General features: G+C 50.8%; 9 protein-coding genes across 9 annotated transcripts; 6 read left to right on the top strand and 3 right to left on the bottom strand.

Annotated features, from left to right (window-relative positions):
- Window positions 1-346: 346 nt before the first annotated feature.
- Window positions 347-697, top strand: HOO65_030147 (Translation machinery-associated protein 20; the record flags this gene model as incomplete). The annotated part of the gene is made up of 2 exons (XM_071002438.1): window positions 347-472; window positions 560-697. The coding sequence occupies 2 exons, from the start codon at window positions 347-349 to the stop codon at window positions 695-697; spliced, it is 264 nt and encodes an 87-aa protein (XP_070859826.1).
- A 675-nt stretch (window positions 698-1,372) lies between these two features.
- Window positions 1,373-1,843, top strand: HOO65_030146 (Translation machinery-associated protein 20; the record flags this gene model as incomplete). The annotated part of the gene is made up of 1 exon (XM_071000330.1): window positions 1,373-1,843. One exon carries the CDS (start codon window positions 1,373-1,375, stop codon window positions 1,841-1,843), a length of 471 nt encoding a protein of 156 aa, XP_070859825.1.
- A 244-nt stretch (window positions 1,844-2,087) lies between these two features.
- HOO65_030145 (uncharacterized protein) lies at window positions 2,088-3,437 on the bottom strand (the record flags this gene model as incomplete). Its single annotated transcript, XM_071000329.1, has 1 exon — window positions 2,088-3,437. One exon carries the CDS (start codon window positions 3,435-3,437, stop codon window positions 2,088-2,090), a length of 1,350 nt encoding a protein of 449 aa, XP_070859824.1.
- Window positions 3,438-5,341: 1,904 nt separating this feature from the next.
- On the top strand, window positions 5,342-5,902 carry HOO65_030144 (uncharacterized protein; the record flags this gene model as incomplete). Its single annotated transcript, XM_071000328.1, has 1 exon — window positions 5,342-5,902. One exon carries the CDS (start codon window positions 5,342-5,344, stop codon window positions 5,900-5,902), a length of 561 nt encoding a protein of 186 aa, XP_070859823.1.
- A 1,218-nt stretch (window positions 5,903-7,120) lies between these two features.
- On the top strand, window positions 7,121-11,672 carry HOO65_030143 (UPF0507 protein; the record flags this gene model as incomplete). Its single annotated transcript, XM_071001774.1, has 3 exons — window positions 7,121-7,496; window positions 7,553-10,801; window positions 10,879-11,672. 3 exons carry the CDS (start codon window positions 7,121-7,123, stop codon window positions 11,670-11,672), a joined length of 4,419 nt encoding a protein of 1,472 aa, XP_070859822.1.
- A 2,830-nt stretch (window positions 11,673-14,502) lies between these two features.
- On the top strand, window positions 14,503-16,554 carry HOO65_030142 (putative sialidase-like protein; the record flags this gene model as incomplete). Its single annotated transcript, XM_071002003.1, has 3 exons — window positions 14,503-14,519; window positions 14,572-14,969; window positions 15,047-16,554. The coding sequence occupies 3 exons, from the start codon at window positions 14,503-14,505 to the stop codon at window positions 16,552-16,554; spliced, it is 1,923 nt and encodes a 640-aa protein (XP_070859821.1).
- Window positions 16,555-16,916: 362 nt separating this feature from the next.
- HOO65_030141 (Obg-like ATPase 1) lies at window positions 16,917-18,485 on the bottom strand (the record flags this gene model as incomplete). Its single annotated transcript, XM_071002135.1, has 4 exons — window positions 16,917-17,468; window positions 17,731-18,216; window positions 18,283-18,354; window positions 18,411-18,485. 4 exons carry the CDS (start codon window positions 18,483-18,485, stop codon window positions 16,917-16,919), a joined length of 1,185 nt encoding a protein of 394 aa, XP_070859820.1.
- Window positions 18,486-19,836: 1,351 nt separating this feature from the next.
- Window positions 19,837-20,720, top strand: HOO65_030140 (UPF0326 protein hag1; the record flags this gene model as incomplete). The annotated part of the gene is made up of 2 exons (XM_071002336.1): window positions 19,837-19,938; window positions 20,145-20,720. 2 exons carry the CDS (start codon window positions 19,837-19,839, stop codon window positions 20,718-20,720), a joined length of 678 nt encoding a protein of 225 aa, XP_070859819.1.
- Window positions 20,721-21,471: 751 nt separating this feature from the next.
- HOO65_030139 (mitochondrial 37S ribosomal protein uS11m) lies at window positions 21,472-22,350 on the bottom strand (the record flags this gene model as incomplete). Its single annotated transcript, XM_071000327.1, has 1 exon — window positions 21,472-22,350. The coding sequence occupies one exon, from the start codon at window positions 22,348-22,350 to the stop codon at window positions 21,472-21,474; it is 879 nt and encodes a 292-aa protein (XP_070859818.1).
- Between the last annotated feature and the right edge of the window lie 205 nt (window positions 22,351-22,555).

Raw genomic sequence — 22,555 nt, 5'->3', positions numbered from 1 at the left:
TCAAACGGCCCGAGGGGATGGTGTCTGTAACCCTAACCCTGGAACTGTCGCAGGCCGCTTGTAAGTGGCGTTGCAAAGGGAAAACACGTGAGCGAAACGTCATTCTTCGGCTTTCCAGAAGCAGTAGTTCTGATACCAAAGACATAAAGCGCAGGTGATGGAACTAGAAAGTTTAACCTTTTCTTTTCCTCCTTTTCATATCCTCTTGATTCTTTCTACTAGAGACTTTTGCTTTCTAGCAGTTCACACCACACATCTTGATCAGCCTCGAAGCTACAAAAACAACTACCTTTTAAGAATAAGACTTCTCTATCGACAACACAAGGCTACCTGAATATTTCTCAAAATGCCTCTTATTGTTCCCGGACTTCAAAACGTCGACGCCCAGAGCAGCAATGCGAAATCTCAGAGCTCATGGGAGAAGCAGTTGATGGGAAAGACGCTCAACACAGATGGCAAGACGGACGAGCTGGTGAGTTCGGACACGGGCGCTCCTTGATTTCTCATAGCCTCCTTCTCTACTATGCTAGTGCAGCTACTAATAACTACTTTAAAATAGACTTTTGCCGTCGAGGACCTGCCTGAGGTGCACCGTATCATCCAGCCAGGCCAGAATGTGACGCGCGACACCGACGAGAACCGTTTGAATGTGTTACTGGATGGCGATGGCACCGTGCGCAATGTATACTTTGGCTGAAGAGTAGTAATGGCTGGCTATTTGATATATACTTAGTCGTACCCTAATACTATCCGTGTCTATGTATATATAGAGTCTCTTTTCGTGTTGCATCCAAGACATGTCTGCTTTTTGTTCTTTTGCTTAAAACTTGTGCCGTACTATAATATAACTTGTAGCATAGCATCCCCCCCTGTTGCCTAAGCTCCTCTAAAAGGATGAAGCTTAGCTCTGTTTGTTCTTGCCCAACGAAAAAAAAGGACCCCGCCTTCCCAATTAAGAGCCAACGCGGGGCTGATTTTTTTTCTGCCGACGTCACTCTCTACCGTTTCGGCGCCCCTTTAGCTTCCTAGCCTTTTATTTTTCTCAGCCTTGCTGGAGTATCGCTCTAACAACCTGCCCTTGCTTCTGTTATTATCGCCTGTTCATTCCCCTGCCTTGATTTATCCGCCATAATGTTTAAGAAAGAGTATAGTCATTTCTCCCCCTTGATGCTTCGCCGTTTTAATATTCCCTCCTCTCCCTCCTAGATTGCCGATCTTCTACTATAGAGTTCCCTGCTAACCACCGCGACTCCCTCCCCCGTTCAGGATCCCCCCAGCACCGAAGCAAAAGCTCAAATCCTCCGTCCAGCGCGGCCTCCGCCAGTCGCTCTTGTCCACGTATCCGTTGTTGGCGCCGCACGGCGATGCCATCATGCCGAAAAAGGGCGCCCTGGAGAGCATCAAGCTGCCCGACCGAGTTGTGTTGTATGTCCTCGACGGCGAGCCACTTTTCTTCCAGCCCGACATGCCGGGTCCTGCGGTGCTGCTGCCGCATCTGCGACTTGTGCATCGTTTCCCTCATGCCTTCCCTTCGCTGCGTATAGATCGTGGTGCTATCCGTTTCGTCCTGTCGGGCGCAACGCTGATGGCCCCTGGTCTGACCAGTGCTGGCGGACGACTTCCGGATCCGATTGATGGCCCTGAGAGAGCAGAGGATGGCCGGTGGTCGCGCGAGCTGGAGAAGGGCGAGCCAGTGATCATTATGGCTGAAGGCAAGGATACAGCGTGTGCTGTCGGTGTGCTGGTTGCGGGCACAAAAGAGGTTAAGGAAAAGGGCAAGGGGCCTGTTGTCGAAGAGGCGCATTACCTGGGTGATGGGTTGTGGAATCTCTCCACTAACTAGAGGCGTCGAGGGTTGGTCGGGATTATGAAGGGAAGGGGGCTGATGAGGGAACGAGACTAGGTGGCTGGAAAGGCGCATTGGTTTGTATGTGATGTGTATGGACAAAGTACGTACCAAGGATTGCACATGGATTATAGAAGAAGCTTAAAAAAGATCAAGATGAAGCTACAAGGTCGGGTTGGCAGCATTACGCTGGAATTTGCTCATCAACTTTATTATGACATCTATCTGCATCGGGTATTGTCTACTTGATTTCTTCTCTAGAGCTCCCCCCTGCGGATCTTCCGGCCCTGGCTTCGGCTTGGGTCTTTTGCTCCGTCGCTCTCTTCAGCGCCTCAGCTTTGCCCAGGGCTGCAACTTTTTTCAAGGCCTGGACTCGCTGAATCTCGCGCAGCACACCGTCTTGGTGTCTCTGCAGAAATGCACGGACCATATCTTCGTCCCATTCCCATTTGGGGCTCTTGAGCTCAGTGGGGAGTACAGCTCCAGCGCATTCGAAAGTTGGGTCATTGTGCAGCAAAATATTCCTGAAGGCTTTGACTAGCGAGCCATATATCATTGATGATGGCAGGTTCTGCTCCTTGAAGAATTCGCGGATCTTCTTGGCCCAGTTGTGCGCGGCATTTTGCTCCAGGACATTATCTCTGGTTGTAGTGTATTCCTTACGCAGGTCGTCGCCTAACCTGCCATATAGTTGTTCTTGGAGCTTCTCTTTAGTCATGCGGGGGACACTGAAACGACCCTGCTCGCGGCATCGCGGGATGAATTCGTTTATCCATCTGTTGAAGCACGGCCGCTTTTGAGTTTTCCTCCTCTCGGCGCTGCTCGGGTAGTCCGAGTCGTTTAGTGGACTTGGCTGCGGACTGACGTAGAACAATGGGCTCGTGGCCACGTACTCGAATAGTGCCTCCTCTGACTCGGCCGGGCCTTCCCAAAATGAACCCTTTCTTTCTAAGCCTAGGAAATCTAGCACAGCGTCGGGTTCATCAGAGAGGAAGATACGGCTGCGTTTTTTGCTGATCTTTTCAATCTCGGTGATGCGAAGGTACAACGCTTTATCTCCGGCGGCCAGGCCGAACGGGCGCACCATATACTTAACCATATTCCAAAAGTCGCCGTGGGAATGACGGAAGATAGCCCATTTCCAGCTTTCGGGTGATTCGTAGATGTGGATGTCGACCTGGATAAAGACAGAAGCCTCTGCATGCCCTGGAGTGGAGGTTGTGGCGGAAGTAAGCTCTAGGACGGACGCTGTGCCTGGTGCAGTAGCGGGAGGTTTTTCCGGCGCTGGAAAGGCGTCTGGCCATGGGATGGCTAGGTTGATTGAGCGATTGGGCAGAACTATGTTGGTAGCAACGGGCTGTAGAGTTCTCTCAATAAGTTTGAACAGCGCTGTGATGCTAAGTGTGGGCTCCTGCGGGCTTGCGACGAAGATGTCGATGTCGCCAAAGTCGGTCTTTCCCGGTCCATTAATGGGTGTCTCGACGGTTTGAAAGAGGGAGCAGAGTTGGGTGTGAAGCTTGGAGCGGACGTGGTGGTACACGCTGGTTGGCATGCGGGGGGTCCACAGGTCGGAAAAGGCGTTCCCGCCCATTGTATACTAGATTTGTGTGTAGCAAGAATAAGAAGGGCAGTGCAGTTGATGTTGAGGGGTTTGGAGGGGGGTTCAAGCCGAAAACTGGCAGATCAGGACGATGAGAAGGATAAAGGAAAAGATAGAGAGAGAGGGCGACAGCAAGTCTTGGGGTGGACTTACCACCAGCAAGACAGCTAGTACGCTAATTTTCGGGTTGGGCAGTTGTCAGAAACAGTAGCAGGAGCCGCAGCACCTATCAGGCTCGGGATCAGGGTATGGATACGGGCTGTAGGCACAAAGCATCAATATGCATGGAGAACAAGGAACCTGGAGTTGTGCCTTATATGCCTTATGTTCCTTACGGAGCTTATGTTGCAGCCCTACTCGAGTTGAACCAATAAGTGATGCAGGCCTCTGCTTCCAATGTTGGAGAGAAGACGCATTGGCTATGCTGTGCCGCGTTGTGCTTTGCTGTGTTTTTCTTTGCTGTGCTGTGCTAATACAATGTACTTTGTATATGCGTCGTTTGGTGATGACTACAAGCCTGGGAGAATAGTTTGCTTGATTTGACTGTCGTAGACACAGTTGGGGCCGGCAGAAACTTGGCTAGTCACAATACGGATGATGTGCGAGCTAGATAGCTGAGTAGTTGTGGACATGGCTGTGATTGCCATTGCCATTGCCGTCGTTGTTGTTGTCATTGCTGTTGTTGTTGCTGTTGTTCCCCCGCTGTTGTTGCTGTTGCTGTTGCGCTGACCTCGTAACCCGTAATAAATAACCCGCAGTATAGCCTCTTCGCAAGCAAAAGGGCCGTTGCAAATCAACATAGCGATGCAGCCTCTCTCACTACGCCTATCTATACCTATCTCCTCTGTCACCTGGAATTGACGTCATGGGCCCTTGCTTTCTGCACGCATGCAAGCTTGGTGTCCATGCAGGCCTTGTCCACGTTCCTTTTGCTCTTCACTTGCGTCTGTATTAAATGAGTCAGAGCGACCGACCGCTTCTGGAACGTCAAGGGGTGTCAAAAGAGGGTGAGGGGTGGCTTACTAACAGATGGATGAAGTGGGTGTTGCTTTCTGAAAATCTCGGCCGCAATAGCGGACTAGAGCGGTCGGTAGTGTGGCAATTGCTACTAGGGTTAACAGCCAACAACCCTAGATGCCACCGCTGGATATATCGATTTACTGACCTCGTCGTCTTCAACTGCATCTTACACCCAGCTAGCCCCGCCCTGCACCACCCCTCTGTCGCCGCTGCAACACGCGTGTACCCGTATTGGATTGGCCTGGCTGTGCTGCGCAGCAATGTGCTGCGCTGTGCCGTGCTTCTATTAAGTAGTGATTTGCCGTAGAATTAGCTGTGCTATGTAGTGACAATGTAGCACTATATGCATGCACTCTCTGCTGACTGAACCAGACTGTCTCTATTAGTAGAAGTAGGCAACAGTGTTGCTAGTGTAGATTACTTATACGCAACTATGTAAATCCTATCTGTACGATTATCTGTGATGTGCACTGTAGTCTTACGCGTTAGGCTGTTCGGCGTACCAGGGAAGCCCGCCGGAGCTGAGCTGTGTGGAACATGGTGCCCATTCGTATGTATACAGACAATAGTAGCACACGGTCTGGCTCTATCCGAAAGTGCCCAGTCTTTTGCTGCTTGTCTTGGCCCTTTTGGTGTCTCTTGCCATGCCCTAGCCCCTTGCCATGCCACTCTTTCCATGTTCCCTTTGTACCCAACTCTTGTCTCTCTTGTTCCCTGGTGTCTTGCACTGTCCCTTATCTTTGGTCCAGCCGCCTTTTTATTTCGGCAGTCCCCCATCAGTTTTCCGCGTCAACTCTCGCTTTTCATCCACCTCTATTTTCACTTGCGCTTAGCTCAAACTTTTATTCGCAACTGCACTCTTTACACATTCAGCCATGCCGCCTACCCTTGGTCTCTTCTATCAACTCATGCGTCGCCGTGACGACGACGACGACGATGACAACGATAGCGACTTCGGCGATGATCGCGACGATGACTTTCACTGGCGTGATGACTTCGATTCTGACTCCGACCTGAGCTCTGGTGCGATTGCAGGCATAGTCATCGCCCTTGTCCTAGTGGCTCTGCTGGCTGTTGGGCTGTGCCTCTTCATCCGCCATCGAAAGCGTAGAGCTAATGGAGCCGCCGCCATTAAGGATGGGGACAGGACGAATGACCCTCCGCCATCTTCAACTGCTTTTCTCCCTGTAGCCGTACATAATTTCCAGCGTCGCGTTGGAGCTCTTGCTCAGGGCGCCATGTCAGGGCTCAGACTTGGACGTCGTGGAAGTAAGAAAGCGTCAAAGGAGGCACTCAGAGAACCCCCGCCCGAGTATAGCGAGCACGACCCCAGCACTACTGCTAGCACCCATGGGGGAAGCGTCCAGATAGCCCCGGGGAGCGTTGCCTCTGAGCGCGCAACATCGCCTCCACCAGTCCCAGAGAAGATTGTCTAATGAAGGAAAGAATTAGCGGGTGGCGCTGCGAAACAACTTTCAACAAAGGGAAAGGGAAACCCGTGCATCGTCCAATAGAAGAGCCGCAAAGCAGATACACGAGGGTGCACGAGGGAGGGCAGTCACGAGAGATTCACTCATGTACATATATGCAACGCATATACTTGAATAGATACAAGTTGTTGATAAATCATAAACCACCCCTACGCCTATGCTAGGCCCCCGGAATAAGTGGAAACCTTGCCAATCGCCACCAATGAAACTGCTACGATAAAGTGATAAGGAACTCAAGGTAGCTTGTTTGCTAAAGATCAGTTGATCATAGGCAACTACCTAAGATGGTTGATCTTGTAGACTCACAAACAGCCTCAAAAAAAAAGCTGCATTTAACGTTCTTCTATTATATGGGCTCTCACTTAGCCCTGACCTTCTTTTGTCCCAATATTTTCAGCCTTGTAACATCAACACTAGAAGCAGGGCCAAGCAATCAGGTGCTGGCCCCCCCACGAAATTCCCCCCTTCCCACAGCGCACTCAGACAATGCTTCTGTTATATTTGCTTCTACTATGACGTTTTGCCCATGACGACAAGCTCTATGTCAACAGTCTCCCGCTTTGCTTCCCTGTTATTGCTGCTACCGACTGACCTTTGTATGTATGACTTCATCTCTGTTGTGCTTCTCTGTCTTGCCGCTTCGCTTCTTTGAGCTGTAAGATGAGTCGTTTTGCCGTCCATGTAGCTTAGCTCAGCTCGTCTTGATGTCTGTCTTTATGCATGCTGTGCCTTGCTGTGCGTTTCAAGTCTTTGTTCTTTGACACAACAAACACGCGACTCGCTCTAGAATACCACATATACAGACGACTCTAACTCATTCATAGACTCAGCGATCTTCGTTTTCCTCACCATTTTCGTCTTGTCCTGTCACTCCGTACCCTTCTGATGATCCCCCGTCGCCCGCGATACCCTCCCTGCCTTTGCGACCACCCGCCAAACCCTTCTTTGGAACCCCTCCCCTCTCTTCCTCCCTCGACTCAGGCCTAAACCCAGCCGCAGCTAGTTTTGGCCTCGCTTTCGATCTCCATCTCGCAGTGTCTCTCGTCATACTTTTTCACCGCTTTCCTCTCACGAGGTCACACCCATATCAGGAGCCAGGAGCCTACTAAGGCGCTCACAAGGCCAGGTCGCTAATTCCGCCTCGCCCCATTCATTGCCCGAATCATGCAACCACTGAACCCGTTCATCGCTGCTTTCTTCAAGAGCAGTCTCCCGTCGCAATGTTCCGATCCAAACGCATACATACTGCTTGTTCCAACTACCGACTATCTCCTCACTTACCGTGAAATAGCATCCAACTCCTCTACTCCGGACTTCATTACATCCGAAGATTTTCTCGCCAGTCATGTAATGCGCATACAGACTGGCGGCGTCAATCTCGGCGGTAAAGACACAAAAGACGCAGTGCAGCAAAATATCCGAGAGTCGCGTGGCAAGCCGCGGTCGTATCCCACACTAAACAATCGTAGTCTCATAATCCGCGAGGGGTTTGTTTACACAAATAAAGGTCTGCCACTGTGCTTTCTCCTTCCATGCGGCGGTATTTTTGTTTTTTTTTTGGGCCAAGTAGCTGACTTCTTATCCATCTTGTCACAGGCTTCAAGTCAGCCAGCCAGGCCCAGATCCTCCACGACACCCTTTGGTATGCCGACACATTCGAGTCTCGGCAATGGCTCATCTACTACATCTCACAACCGCTACTTGGCATCTGGCAAGAAAACCCTATACATCCCGCCGTCTTCCACGAAGGCATGGGCTGGAAACTAAACCCACGACAACGAAGCGCCGCAGCTCGCGCCCTTACGGCATCAATAGCAGCTTCTGAGAATGGCCTTGACCCTAACGCCAAGTCTGTGTCCTCTTTGTCGCCGTCTGCAGTCAACTTTGCGCGCAAAAAAAAGCAGATCAAGTTATTTCACGAGCTTTTAACCCATTTCCCAGCCATTGCTAAGCACATGCAGCCAGGGCTGGAGCGACTGTCCAATGAATTCCGCAATGTCTTTGAGAAACCGCTTCCTCCGCCGCCGTCTTCTGATGTTATTCCTGATCCTGAGCCAGAAAGCGAATTTGTTCAAGCCATTAAACGCGCCCGCGCAAATAGCAACGCCTCGACAAAAAGTAATAGCAGCACATCAAAAAAGGGCAAGAGTAACGTGACCTCGACACATTCAACACCGCCCAGGGCAAATGGCCATGTGCGCAGCTCAACAGACACTGCATTGCCGGTAACTGAAGACTATTACGCCGAGGACGATGAAGATTTGATGCGAGCATCGCTTGAGACTGCCATCTCGACCGCCATCGAGATCTTCCAAACAGTTGACAAACAAACCTTAGCCATGGTCCAAAATACAACCACCGTCGTGCTAAGCGATGTTGACAAGCTCATTGAGCGCTACATTACGGAAAACATGCACCACATTATCTTCCCGCGGCTGTGTGCTATAAAACGGCCATATGACAAAGTTCTAGAGGCCAAGATTCGGCAAATGGGCCATATTGATGTATCGCAACTAGGAATCTCTATTTGTGGGGGAGCAAAGGGCAAACACGAGCTTGTCATGCAACTCGGCCAAGCAGTGCAGGAGTTCCGCAAGATATCGTCAGCAATGTCGCCACAAGAAATGCTTGGCTTACTTCTTTCCACTATGAAGCTAACAACTGACTTGACGCAATCAAGCGGCACGGGCAATGGGAAGAATCAAGATGAGAAGCCAATAATGACTATCAACGCTGACACTTTAGTCTCGCTGCTCCTGTTCGTGGTCATCCGCGCGCAAGTCAAGAATCTACAAGCCCGTCTGGTGTATATCCGGAATTTCATATATCTTGAAGATATGGACACTGGTGAAATGGGTTATGCCCTCAGTACTTTCGAAGCAGTGTTGGCCTATTTGTCCATTGACTCATCGGGATTAAGGCGGGCTAGCCAACGGAACAAGGCTCTATGGGAAGCTGTTGTCTTGGGGGACGGCGACACTGTCCGCAGCTTTATGGAACCCTCATCCCATCCATATCCCCTATCGAATGCCACCAATGGTATATACCATGAGCTCATAGCAAGCCGGAGACAGTCATTATCCCATGGCGCCGCAGTCCACGGGATATCTCGACAAGGCTGCTTAACTAACGATGCATCTGTGACAGGCCACTCAGCACATGATAGCTTCTCTAATGGATCTAATCTTGGCCATGTCTTTCCGTTTCGTGCAGGAATCCAATTCTTACACGACAACGAGTCCGATACGTCTAGTCAGGGAGATGGAATAGAAGGGCGGGACGGAGACAATGACAGCGACCACAAAGACGATGTGATTGAACAACCTTTTCACGAAAACCAGACTGATGCACCCAAGAAGGCCAAAAGAGTTGTCATGGATATCCGCAGCGTGTCGAGCGAGTCCGAGTTTTCCTATCACTCTATGGCTAGTGCTGGAGGCGGAGCTTCGATCACTAGTGCTTTAGAAGGGGACATCTCTGTTGAGCGCATATCACAGACACACGATTCTCTAGGCCAGTCAATATTAATGATGGCAGTTCAGAAATCCCAGTCCGAGATTCTTCGATATCTGCTATCTCTCTCCGAATACTTCCCGCCTGAGATCGTTCTCGCGGACATGGACATCGAGAACACCACTCTCCTCAGCGCGGCCATACAGCTTGGAAATACAGACACTATTGATATCCTACTGGATTACATGCTGGTGAATGCTGATAATACCGCCATCCTCCAGTATTGTGCTCTCCAGGATATCCGTGGTCGTAGTTTTGGCCACTATCTCATTCATGCGCCGTTGCACATAAATCGAATGGCGCCACTGGTTCCGTGGCAACAAAAGGACTTGAAAGGGCAGACACCACTATTCACACTGTGCAGGTCGTACGACCAGGCGGGCTATCGTAATATGGTAGCTGCTGGACTTAATGCGGCACAGGAGTACCAGGGTGACGGCATGCCACTTTATATCGAGGATCACACAGACAACCGTGGAAACACACTATTACATATCGTCAACGACGCACAGATGACTAGCCGGATTCTAGCACAGTGCGATGTCGATGTCAACGCAATAAACGACCGTGCCTTTACGCCGCTAATGGTGGCAAGCAAGTACGGGAGATATGAAACCATCCGCGTGCTATATGCCGAACCCCGTGTCGATGTGACGGCGCGCGAGCTTCGCGGCATGACGGCAGTGGAGCTCGCCAAGGACGATGAAGTACGCAACCGGCTAGACGATCTCACCCTCTTTTCTATGCAGCCCGGACCGGACATGCGATTGACGGGTGTTGTGCGGGGATTTTTCGTAGAAGATGCTACAATCAGACTAGTGCTAAAGTCGGCGGCACCAGCACAGGATGCTGCGGCTGCGGGATCGGAAGGCAAGACATACACCGTCACAACGTGCAGGCGGTCCTTGTCTGACTTTGAGACTTTGGAGAAGCTATTGGCGCTAGAGAACCCATCGTCATGGATGCCATCAGTGGGAGCACCTAGATCGCCGTTCCAGATGCACTCAAAGCCATCGCGTGCAGTTCTGCACGACATTCAGACACGGGCCAACTGGTTCTTGCAAGTCATGCTGCACCACCCAACATTCTCGACGCATGAGATGCTGTGGGAATTCTTTCTTGTGCCGGAACTAAAGCTTGACCAGATGAAGATCAGATCCGAGCTCAAAGCTGCAACTTTGGTTGAGCGTATTAGGGACGAGATGGAGCCGATTGAGGATGTCCGTGAAGTAGAGTCCTTCGTCGACTTTGCAAGGGAGTCTATCCGAAGCATAAACCATCGGACACGGAGCGTCACACGGAGAATCACCGGTGTGGTGGTAGCAGCAGCTGGTAAGTGAATATGCAATAAATTAGAGTTGCTTTGCTTTTTACGCTTGCCAACTTCCAGTGCTAACTACAGAGTCAAGATATCTGCGATTCCACGATTCTTTTTCAGCAGGCACTCAAGACAGTACAGTGGCTGCCCGACTCGCATCAGACTGCCTTTGAGTTCTATGTCAAAGCCATGTCGCCACTAGAAGGGAACGCCAGCCTTACGCTGCATTCAACATTCATAGCGCTTCAGAACACAATAGATGCACTCCTTCGGGCTCTCGATCGGCCGCCTACGCTAGTCAATCGCATTCGCACGGCACAGCGAGCAATGGAGCGCAACTACAATTCCATTGGCAAGGCAACACGCTGGCCGCTTGGCATCCTAGACGAGTCGTGGCAACGCGAAAACGACGAGCGGGAGGCCAAGGCACACAAGTCACGCGACGAGCTGCTAGACCTAGGCCGAGAGCTTCGTCATTGCCAGCAGGTTGTGGCAGGTGAGCTGGCGGGGTGGCAGGAACTTCACGCGCGCATGGTAAAGAAGGCGATGCGCGACTATGCGAGCGCCGTGGTGCTGCAAGAACGCGAGCGCATGAATATGCTAGCGCGGTCAATAAGAAAGATCCGCATGGCACCTCGCGAGGTGGCTGCTGGGGCAAGAGGAGAAGAGGACAGTGGAGGCGGCCAATTCCAGGCTAGAAGCAACGATCCTATGGGCAGTAGCCATAGAGAAAGGGCTGAGAGAGGGGGTGTGGATGGCAGGAATAGGGAAGACGAGATCATGGGCCGAGACCACGGTGGCAGTGAAGAGGAAGACGGACTGTTTGGGCCGGCAGATCTTGGGCATGAATTCGGGTCATCGTCATCATGGCTAAGCCAGACATAGACCAGGCAGTGGGTAATGAGGAAGGGGGGGGGGCTGGGAATAATAGACATAGACACGGAGGAGAAGCGAAGAGGCAACGCATTGCAGCACAGCTAGGCAGCTTGCTCTCTCTCATCCAGTGGATTTTCCTGAAACAACAAAGCATGAAGCATCTCTACGAAAGCAGCTACGCCTAGGAGGAAAAGAGAGAGAAAAGGGCAGAAAAACGAGACAAAGCTGCATTTCTAGCCTGGCTTTGCTGGTTCTACCTAGCCCCAAGGCATCAACAAGTGTCATTTACATTGCCCATGTTGCTTTAGCTGCCTCACTATATTGATTAGTATGTCTATGTGCATATGACTGCATGCATGCATGCAGGTAGGTTATGTATATGCATGTATATTCGTGAGTCACGGGCAGGGAGTGTGCATATATTGAGAAATAAGGCAACGCTGGGATTATATAAAGTAGTCGACAGTTCACAGCAGAGAAACAAAAGCCCCTCCTCCAGCACAACATGAAACACAATCCTTTCCACGTGTCTGTACACCGAACGACTCTTTCTTCTTCCTCGTCTTTGCTTATTGTTTCAGCTTCTGCAAGAAAAGGTTTCCTAGCCTCCCTGTTCCCTATCCAACTGCACAAAGCCCAATGCCCGCCTTCTTGCCAGACAGCACGTACTATATGGGACGGATCAGCCCGGGGGGGGAGGAGATTTGCACTAGGTTGTATCTCTGTGTAGTATTCTTGCCCATGGAGTACTTACAGACGCTTGGAGGCGACTATCGGCCTAAGGATCTCTTTTCCCACCGCTTTTTTTTTCCGCTAAATGTCCCCTAGGCTGTGCTGTTGTTCGTTTCATCTTCCCTATTGTTCTTTGTTCTCTGTTAGCTAGCTTTGTTTCATGTTTTTGCACTATGCAGTTATGTGTTCACCCCCTCTAGTCTGAGGCCTTCCCGAAGACATGCTTGCTTGTTAGGGTTATACTGGCACTCTTAGGGTCTTTGACAAGCAACGCCTGCCTGCTATTGTTTCATTTGTGTGTAGAGGATTAAGCGCTGCACCTGCACAGCCTTTTTACTTGCCTTGGCCTCCTTCTGCTTTTTTGCTTTCCTTGAAGGCAAAGTTGCACTATGGGCGGCTAAATTCTATCCGAAGAGGGGCTGAAGATGATCACCACAGTAGTAGACTCGGTGTTGCTGAGAGGCATTTTATTTGTTTTGTTTGGGCTTCTATTATTGGAACTTTGAGGTGAGTAGACTGGGGGATAGAGACACCCTTCTATGGGCTCTGGGGCTGGTACTAATATCGCAAAGCGTGTTGAATCGAGACAGCGGAGACGGCGGCGATAATGCACACTGGAAATCTGGCAAAAAGACCGTCCTGGACTCCCCAGCTCTAGAAAGCACACCTGTGCTGCAAGCACCACATCCATGAGCGTTGGAGTAGTAGGCAGCAAAGTTCGCATAGTACAAGTCCGTTTGGCACGCGAGAGCGCGGCAGTACAACGGCGAAATAAAGACACGGCGTGGGACAGCTCTCTTTCGACCTTCCTGTTTCCTTCCTTACCAATACCTGACTGATCAAGTCATCCCGCTGTGCCCCCAAAAAGACCAAGTGTTGGCTGGCAGGAAAGGCCGCCGGGGACAAAATGAATGGAGCGATGGATGCACGTACGATATATCCCATGATCAAGCAAGAAGTCGGCCGCCGGCCGCCATGAGTCTCCTAGATAGTGTTGCCACAATGACTCTTGGACGGATGATCGCCCATAGACTTTGGGAAAGCAAAAGACCTTGTTCTGGGCCTGCCCTCAAGACCTAGGACTCCTACGCCCCCTGAAATACTGCTGCTGTTAGCCTTCCACCTGACACGGTTAACCACAATGGCCGCAGCCCTCAGCTGCTCCCCCACTCGCCCGCTTTCTACTATGCTCATTACTAACTTCGGAAGTCGGCGCCAGAAGGTGGTGCATATAGGAGGCCTGCGACGTGACAGATGCCATAATCTTCCAACTTTAACAAAAAACTCCGAGTTCTCTCAAAATAGATACACCATGAGTCTCTCTACAAGGGGCGAGCCGCCGTCGTTGGTTGAAGGACTAGGGTCTTCCTAGGGTTAATTAATTAACGTGTTTTCAAGCAGCCAATCAGGACTGAAAAGCGACCGCGTTAATGGCAATAGCCGCCATGTGTGGTGGGGCATCGCCTGGCTGGATTGCTGGTTTAATAATAGCTGCAAACCCCCGGCCCCAGTCCAGTGCTGTTCGGGCTCTGTAGGCTAGATGGGCGCTGAAAACACCAAGAGTTGGCCACTATTTGCACTGTAGATATAATACTCGGAGTATTGCATCAGCGGGTCTCGTACGCACACCCCTCGGGGTGGGCTTAAGAGCTGTAGAACAAGGATTTCAACGTCACTAGCTGTCTTTTGATGTTTTTTCTTTTTTTTTTTTTTTTTTTTCCTCTCGACAGGGTCTGGAGAAGGCGGTCTTGGATGGGCTGGAGGATAGAGCCATAGGGAATGGAGAAGAATGAACGAGAAAAAAAAAGAATAAGAAGAGAGGCCTCTCCCCGTTCTCTTCCTATCCTCGTCTCTATTGTTGTCTGTATCTCTTCGTCCTTAATTTTTGCTTCTCAGTCCTACTTGTTCTTCTTTCATCGTTAGAAGCTTTTCTATACCTGCATACCTCTAATTCTTTCTGTATATCTTATCATCTATTGGCTCTCTTTATACTACATTGTACTTCTCTGTACCACTTCAGCTTTCGCAAGCTTGCATTTCGTCTCTTACGTTTCTGTCTAACATACTCGCTCGGAGCTGGTCTCCTCTAATTTATCTATTGTTCACCATGTCTACCATGTCACCGTAGGTTGGCCCTTTGCCCCTTTGCCTGTCTTCAGCACTGACTCTCTTATAGCCTGTTTGATATGTCGTTCTACGACATAGCCCCTCAAGATTTCTTGAGCAATTCTTTCTCTACCCCCTCCACATCCACATCCATGCCCTTGCCCCTCACCTCTAACTCATATCTTGAGACGCCCCTCTTTGATTTCCCTAGTCGCCATGCCCGCTCCAACTCTCACTGCTCCACATACTCCATAGCATCGGCCGTGTCCAACTACAGCGCTATCGCTTCCACCGAGGACTCATGTGTAGCCACGGCCCTAAACAGTGTCAGTCCCGTTGTAAAGAAGCAGAACCTACGGCAGTCGTCCCGCCAGGAGGCACCTGCTACTCACCAGCACGGCCCGCTTCTACTGCCTAAAATACGCAGCCAAGACCAAGAGCGGCCACTAGACTTAGACCTCGATCTAGGTATGGACATGGACTTGGGTATCAACCTACCTTCTTCCAGTAGAAGCCTGTCAAGCCACGGCCAACAACGTGCCCAGTCAATGCCATTTCCTGGAGTGCAAAAGCGCAGATATGTAAGAAAGACTTCCACCCCCCGCCTAGAGTCTTTTCTACTAGTCAGTTGGGCTATATGGAGAATGCACTAAACAGTGCCGCGGGATCGGCTACGATCGACCTGACCGTTGGCCATACTGATATGGCGGCAATGGGCACAACTGCTTCCGTGGTCGCCCCCATCATTGTCACTCCTGACCTGTCCACCGACCTGTCTATGCTGACGGCAGACGACACTCAGGACCTTGATCTCGGCATCGATCCGATTGCTTTTCAGAGCCGGTCTCTGGGCTTTCCATCCATGTCTGAGTACAAGTTCCCCTCGGCACAGTCATACTCACTACATGGCGGGTGCACCACGACTTCTGAGCCGTCGACTCGCGGTCATTCACCAGACTACTCCATCCCCTCTGTTTCGCCCCCTACTACGACTCTCTCCTCCTATCTTACTGCACCTAACCCTGCTGCCTCGCTTGTGCGCACTCTTTCCTTCCCCTTGCGTGACCCGCACACTAAGCACTTTTGGTGGGATGTCCGTCAGATCCGCCCATGGACTGACTTCACTGCAAGCACCATCCGCAGCCTCCCCGGTGCCGACACCGTGCTCAACTACCCCATCGCACAGTCCCTCCTTCCCACACCGTCCTCCGCCACGCGCCACCCCGAGTCTGAGCCTTCACTGCATGCTATTTATGCCAACACCTACCTGCCCAAGCTCAATGCGGCACTTGCCCTCTCGTCCTCCAACCCGCTTAAGCTCAGTGCCCCCTCGCGACCGAGCGCTAACATGTCGCCCAACGAGCTCGTCTACACCGCTAGCGCCATACACGGCCCGCCTTCGCCCGAGCAGCTCTTTGGTGGCAAGCCGCGTGCGCGAGTAATTGGGCTCGTACGCGCTTTTGACCGCTTCAATACCGCCCAGCGTGTTGACGGCAACATCAAGCGAGTTGAGTACCTGCGGGGCCTGGCAGCGCTGCACCATGCCATGCGTGAACATGGCACGCGCTATGGTTTTATCATTACTGAGATTGAGCTGGTCGTTGTGCGCAATGGTCCTGAGACGACCCCAAACTTCGGATTTCTCGAAGTCGTCAGCGTGCCGCTCAACGCTGCTGCATCGCAGAACCGGCCTAAAACTGCCGATGGAAAGACTGTCAATAACGATACTGCCGCATCGGCATCTGCATCCACATCTGCTTCTGCTTCGGGAGCAAGCGTGGACACAGACAAACTCTCAGCCTGCCTTGCGCTCTGGGGTTTGTGCATGCTCGCAGGTGACGAGCCAATGCCAGGCCATGCGCACTGGAAGAGCGACATTGGTGCCCCAGCCGAGGGCACACGGCGCAAAGCATTGGCCCGTGACTCGTGGATGCCCCCGCCGCAGCTGGCTGAAAAGCGGGAGGCTAAGCGTGCCCGTGGCTGGGTCCTGCCCGAGGATCCTGTTGGTCGCAAAGAACTTGGCAAGCGTGGTGTCAAGTATGGAGGCTGTTGAGGTTGTTAAAAGTGGATATCGGAAAGTTTTTAAAGTTGAGCCGTTGTTTGTCAAAAGTGGGCTCGAAAAGAGTAGTTGCTAATGATGGTTTTGACCACCAACACAGTCAGTTTTGTTACCTTCTAGCTAACCTTAGGGTTGCTGTTTTTGGTCGAGATTTTTCTTATTAGATATCTCATAGTTAGATGATAGCTGCAGGAGGGATGCAGCACTCGTTTGTATCATTGTAATATTCAACTCAAGTTTATTCATCTCATTATACTCAGACATTTTAATGGAAGTTTGCATTTGTTTCTTGTGTCAACGTTCCCTTGTTGGTATCATCTTGTTTTTTATTTCTTCATTTTTAGACAAGGTAAGGTTTAGCCCTTGGCAGCACCAGCTTTGAACAGCACAATGTCACCATCCTCAACAACATAATCCTTGCCCTTGGTCATGACCTTGCCCTTGGCACGGACTTCGGCTTCGTCGCCGTACTCCTTGAGCACGGTGAAGTTAAAGACGATGGCCTGAATAAAGGTCTTTTCAAAATCAGTGTGAATGACGCCGGCAGCCTGAGGCGCCTTGATGCCATTACGGACAGTCCACTGGCGAACCTCGTCGGGACCGACAGTGAAGAACGATCCCAGGTTCAGGGCCTTGCGCATGAGAACAATCAGCTTAGGCAGCGCTGACTCGGCACCAACAGCCTTCTGCTCGGCCAGAGACTCCTCTTCGGTCTCGTAGCGGGTGAGACGCTCCTCAAAGGACACAGAGATAGGGATAATGGGGTCACCAGGGGCATTGGCCTTGAGCCACTCAGCGATCTTGGGCAGGTGCTTGTTCTTCTTGCGGATGTAATCACGCTCAGACAAGTTGACCAAGTAGACGACGGGCTTAGCAGTGAGAAGCATGAGGGGGTTGATAACTTCGATCTGTATTCCTTGTTAGTTGCTAATGCATTGACAGGTATGCCAAGGCAGCAGTCAAAAAGGTAGGGGACCCGAAATTAACGTCGGAATTTATGGAAGGGGGCTCAGAGCATAGGTTCGTCTCATGATTGCAATTGCATTCGAAGAGCTGGGTTTATATAGGGCCTTTTGGCCTTTCCTCATCAGCGCCAGGGGTAGGGTAGGGGGAGGGAGCAAAGGAAATAGGAGATAAGGAAGCCTTGTTAGACATTGTGATAGTGCTTACCTCCTTGGGGCCCCAGGTGCCCTTGCGGATCTCGTTGCCATCAACTAGGTGCTTGAGGATCTTCTCGATAGTGTCCTGCTCCTGTTTGGCCTTCTTCTGCTCCAGAGATTGACCGCCAACCCGGGTCTTCTTCTTCTGATTCTCCAGGGCCTTCTCGACGAACTCGATATCTTTCAAACGGAGTTCGTCGGAGATAATCTCAAGATCACGAATGGGATTGACATCACCCTCGACGTGGATGATCTCGGCGTCGTCAAAACATCTGACGACCTGGAAGATGGCATCAACAGCACGAATATGAGACAGGAAAGAGTTGCCGAGACCGGCACCAGTGGAGGCACCACGGGTCAGTCCGGCAATATCATAGAGGGTCAAGTTAGCAGGGACGCGCGACTTGGGCTTGTACTTGTCGCACAGCCAATCATAGCGCTCATCAGGAACGATGACACGAGCCTCTTCGGGCTCAATAGTGGCATAAGGGAAGTTCTGCGCGGCGGTATGTTAGCCCATCGCGCCCTATGGGATGGTGAAGGGGCAAGTAGGGGACCGTACAGCCGGGTTTCCAAGGTTGGACTTGGTAATAGCCTGGAACAGGGTGGACTTTCCGACATTGGCGAGACCAACCTACGAGATATTGTTAGCAACTGTTTAGCGGGACAAGGAATACCAGCAAGACGTACGATACCAGACTTAAGGTTGTTGCCAGGACGACCCAACAGGATCTTCTCCTCGACGACGGGCTTCTTGGGAGCCATTTTCTTGGCGTTACCACGCTTAGCGTATGTGCGAACAGAACAGACGATGAATGAGCAAGCTGAAAAGGACGCAGAACGGGCTGCGACTCGCCAGACAAGCGGAGAGGAGAAACACGCGGAGGTGAGTGAGGGTGTGATTTTGGAAGCTAAGCTGAAGTTGAAGCTGGGTCAAATTTCCCGACCAAGCCAAAACTCCAACAAAGAAAAGGGGAAAAAACGGAGAGGGAGAGGAAGAGCAAGAGATCCTAGAACTGAGGGAAGGAGTCTCCAAATAGGTATATCAAGCAGAAGCGAGCTCAAGGAAAGCAAGCCACTTGCGCTATCGACAAAAAACAACAAAGTCCTGCCGAGGGGGGAAAAAAGAAGAGGAAGAAGAAGAGGAAGAGAAAGGGAAAGAATCTGCAGATGAAATAGAGAAAAGAAAAAACAATTGCGACGGCGGGGGGGGGGGACAAATGAAGAGAAGACGAAGAAATTTTGAAGCTCTATTAGCTTGGCGGATACTGAGGTGGGGCATATCTGGAAAGAAAAAAAAAAAAGCCCCGCCTTGTGGATGCACGTGATGTGGCACGTGGTATCAAAATATTATGTGGGGCATTTTATTACTGTCAGAGGCCAAAGCAACGAATGTATGGAAGACGGAGAGATAAGCGAAGCGCAGAGCAAGGCCAAGGGAGTTTGCTTTGCGCAAGAAACAAACAAGAAACAACAACTAGACTTGAAGCTGAGGTGGAATGAAGGAGAAGTGGGATCGGTTGGATGTGCGTATCGCATGTAAAACAGAAGTATTGATCAAGTAATAGCACAAGAGACAACCCTAGTCGCCCTTGCTTGCCAACCCTAGAGACCTTAATCTCCATCTTACGTATTGCTTATCCTTAGCATCTTGGTCAATTGCGTCGCTCTCTCTCCTCTTCAAATCGCCTCAGACTTGGTCGAGCTTTTAGTGTTAGAAGATCAGCAGACTTTCCTCTTCCATGTTTTATGTATCTGTAGGCGACCAAAATTGCGGACAATTTATTGTTGTGACGGAACTTTGTGCGTTGTCAAGCTCTTGAGAAAGCGAGAAAGCGCAGGGCTCTTTGAATCGGCTAAACCAATATTGTTGCGTCTTTTTATTTTATTTTATTTTTATTTTTTTCTCTCGCAACTTTTTTGGCTCTCGATTTCGCCGCCGCATTTCTTATTAACTGTTGCTTTCTTTCAAATCTTCTACATATCTTACGCCTCATTGCTAGCCCGCTTCTCATTTCTGCAGCTAGCTAGCTCGCTCTCCCTCTCTCTTTTTCCATCTCTTGCCTCTCTCTCTATCCCTTCTCAATTACACACTTACATACACATCCACACAAAAATGGCATCGCAACAAGGCCCACGGCGCTCTATGATGTCGCATCGCTCAACACTCTCGCTGCAGAAAACCGAAATCACCATCCACGTCTATGATTTGCTCCCTGTGAGTTCTTTTACCACCTCCGGTCATCCAATTGTCTTGCCTTGGATTGTCTATGCTGCCAAGCTAAGCCAAGCCAAGCCAAGCCAAGCCAACGGACACCAAATTAGATGATGCCCTTCAAGCGCAGTCAAACCAATGACGTCGACGGCCACTTAAACGCTTGTATCATGTCCATGGCTAACATTTGCACCTCCCATCTCTTCTAGCCCGGCCGCCTTTCCTCTGTCTTGTGGACATTTGGAACTTCTATGCTTCACTCCGGCGTCGTAATTAATGGCCGCGAATACGCCTATGGAGGCCATCAGAAGCGCGCTATGACCGGCGTTTACTGGACACACCCCAAGACCCTTCCGCCCGGCGGAACCTTTCGCTGTGAGATTCTGCATGGCTTTACTCTGGCCTCTGCCGCTGAAATCGACACCGTTCTGAAAGAAGCCTCGCATAAGTTTCTAGGCCCTAGCTACAACATTCTTACGAAGAACTGCAACCATTTTACGGCCTATCTGGTGGAAAAGCTCACTGGCAGCCCAGGCCCTGCTTGGCTAAATCGTGCCGCAAGTGTCGGACTGACTTTCCCATGTCTAGTGCCCCGTGAGTGGCTGGAGAACCCAGACTTTGACTCAGACGAGGCTGTTTCGCTGGAGCACGAGATAGAAGGAGAGGAAGAATATGACGACCCCTCTAGTCACGAACATGACACCGCAACAGCTGAATCGGTCATGGGAGATGACGAATATGCCGATGAGAGTTCGCGTATGCTCGTGCCGTCTACCCGGCGTTGAAATCACGACTGTTGCTGGCCCTCAGGCTTCCTTCTGAAGAAACAAAATACTGGTGTGGCTGGTGTTGGTCTTTCTTTCCTTTTCTTGTTCTTTTTTTGCGTTTCTCTTTTCTTTCCTTGCTGGAGTTTGGAGTGGGATAATTCGGTCTTGGCGTCTTTCATTCTTTCGTTTTATTTTTCGGGGGGGGATTTCTTTTTCGTTCTTTCGTTTTGGCTCTTTTTCATCTTGCGCTAGGCGCTTAGTGTGCAACAACGTGGAGTTCTATTGTTGCCACACCAGAAACAACATGCACATATATCCGATGCTCGCAGTACTCCCTTGTACTTGAACGCACGCACACGCAATCACAGGAAACATAACAGATAACAGATAGCACACAGTCTTTCATACATATCAGGAAAGGCCCAGCTGGCCTTCTCAATCCATGAGCTACACTCGCTAGTCATAGGACACAATATCTCGATCAGGAATTTCAATCTTTCAACTCATCTTTTCTTCTATTGCGGTGCTGGAATAATCAAGACACCCCTATACATAGTACAATAATGGTACATGTCGAGAAGCCCATCTTGCTCGTGACATATTAGCCGTAGCAATTTATAGAAGCATCCCGTTTAGAACAACTAGCTGCTGTAACCACAGCCACAGCCAAGCATTGCTGAAAATACAATGGCAGCCACGGCATGGCGGCCACCTCTAAACCTAACGGCTTTTCCCAACCCCCCCCTTGCCCCTTCTATCCCTGCTTGGCTTAGATGCGACGGGGGTTTTTGCTGCGCGTTCCACCAAACTTGATCTTGGTAGCATCCGACACTCTGATAATCTTGTCTGCCAGAAGCTTCCCCTCCTGTCCAAGTAGCACTTTGGTCGCCGCCTCTCTGCCAGCACCGAAGCCCTTAAGTACAACCTCGAGATTTTTGATCTTCTCCTGCCAGCCTTCATGATACAGACGCTCGAGTACGTAGGCCGTCAGCTGGTAGGCGGCATCGTAGTTCTTGCGGCGCGACTTGCGGATGCCAATGTTGCCACAGCTCATGGAGATGATGGGGTTGCGGTTAGGCCGTGTAACCGTAATGTGTGTATTGTGCTTGTGGGAGTAGACGTGGAAGTGGAACGGTTCGAGTGTGTCGTCCTCGCCAGCCTTGGCGTCGGTCAAGGGTGTGTCGGCATCTTGGACGTGCGTACTGTTGGCCTTGGCGACACCGGCAAATAGTGTGTGGCTGAGCTTCCGCATTTCGCTTGCTGTCGAGGGTGGGAAGTCATTGTTGTCTTTCGGGCTCGGGTATAGGTGGGCTAACGGGGATGAAAGGGCTGACGAGGTCGACGAGGTTGACGTAGATGTAGGGGCCTCGGTGGCAGGGGCTGTTTTTGGTGGTGTATCAGTAGAGCTGGAAGATCCAGAGGATTTCGTAGCAGCATCGTCGGAGGCCGTAATAGTGGTGGTGGCAGGCGACTCTGTAGGCTTTTGAGTTTCGTCGTCGGTGCGCGGAATGGAGTATGAAAAGGGCCGGTTTATCACAAGAGACGCAGATGGGGCCACGGCTAGACGAAGAGCCAGCGAAGGTTGAATTGACCGCTGAAGGCTGGCCATTGGCCGTGCCAGTAGCCGACTGCAAAAGAGGGCGCTCATTGAGGGCTTAATGTGGAAGGTCGTCGTAGGTGAGGGGGAGAAGTAGATAGAAAGAGAGCAACCAAGCAGACTCAAACTGGTAAATGAATCAATGGGAATATTAGCCTCTCCTTTGCTTCTTTGGACCGGAATGAGACGGACTGGGAAGCAATGAGCGACAACACAAGCAACTTGGACAAGTTCAAAGCTTGCGCTGGCTTTGGAT

Source organism: Ceratocystis lukuohia (genome assembly GCF_044167205.1).
Source record: "Ceratocystis lukuohia strain C4212 chromosome Unknown Supercontig3_pilon, whole genome shotgun sequence".
NCBI lineage: Eukaryota > Fungi > Ascomycota > Sordariomycetes > Microascales > Ceratocystidaceae > Ceratocystis > Ceratocystis lukuohia.
This window is presented reverse-complemented; position numbering and strand designations above follow the sequence as displayed.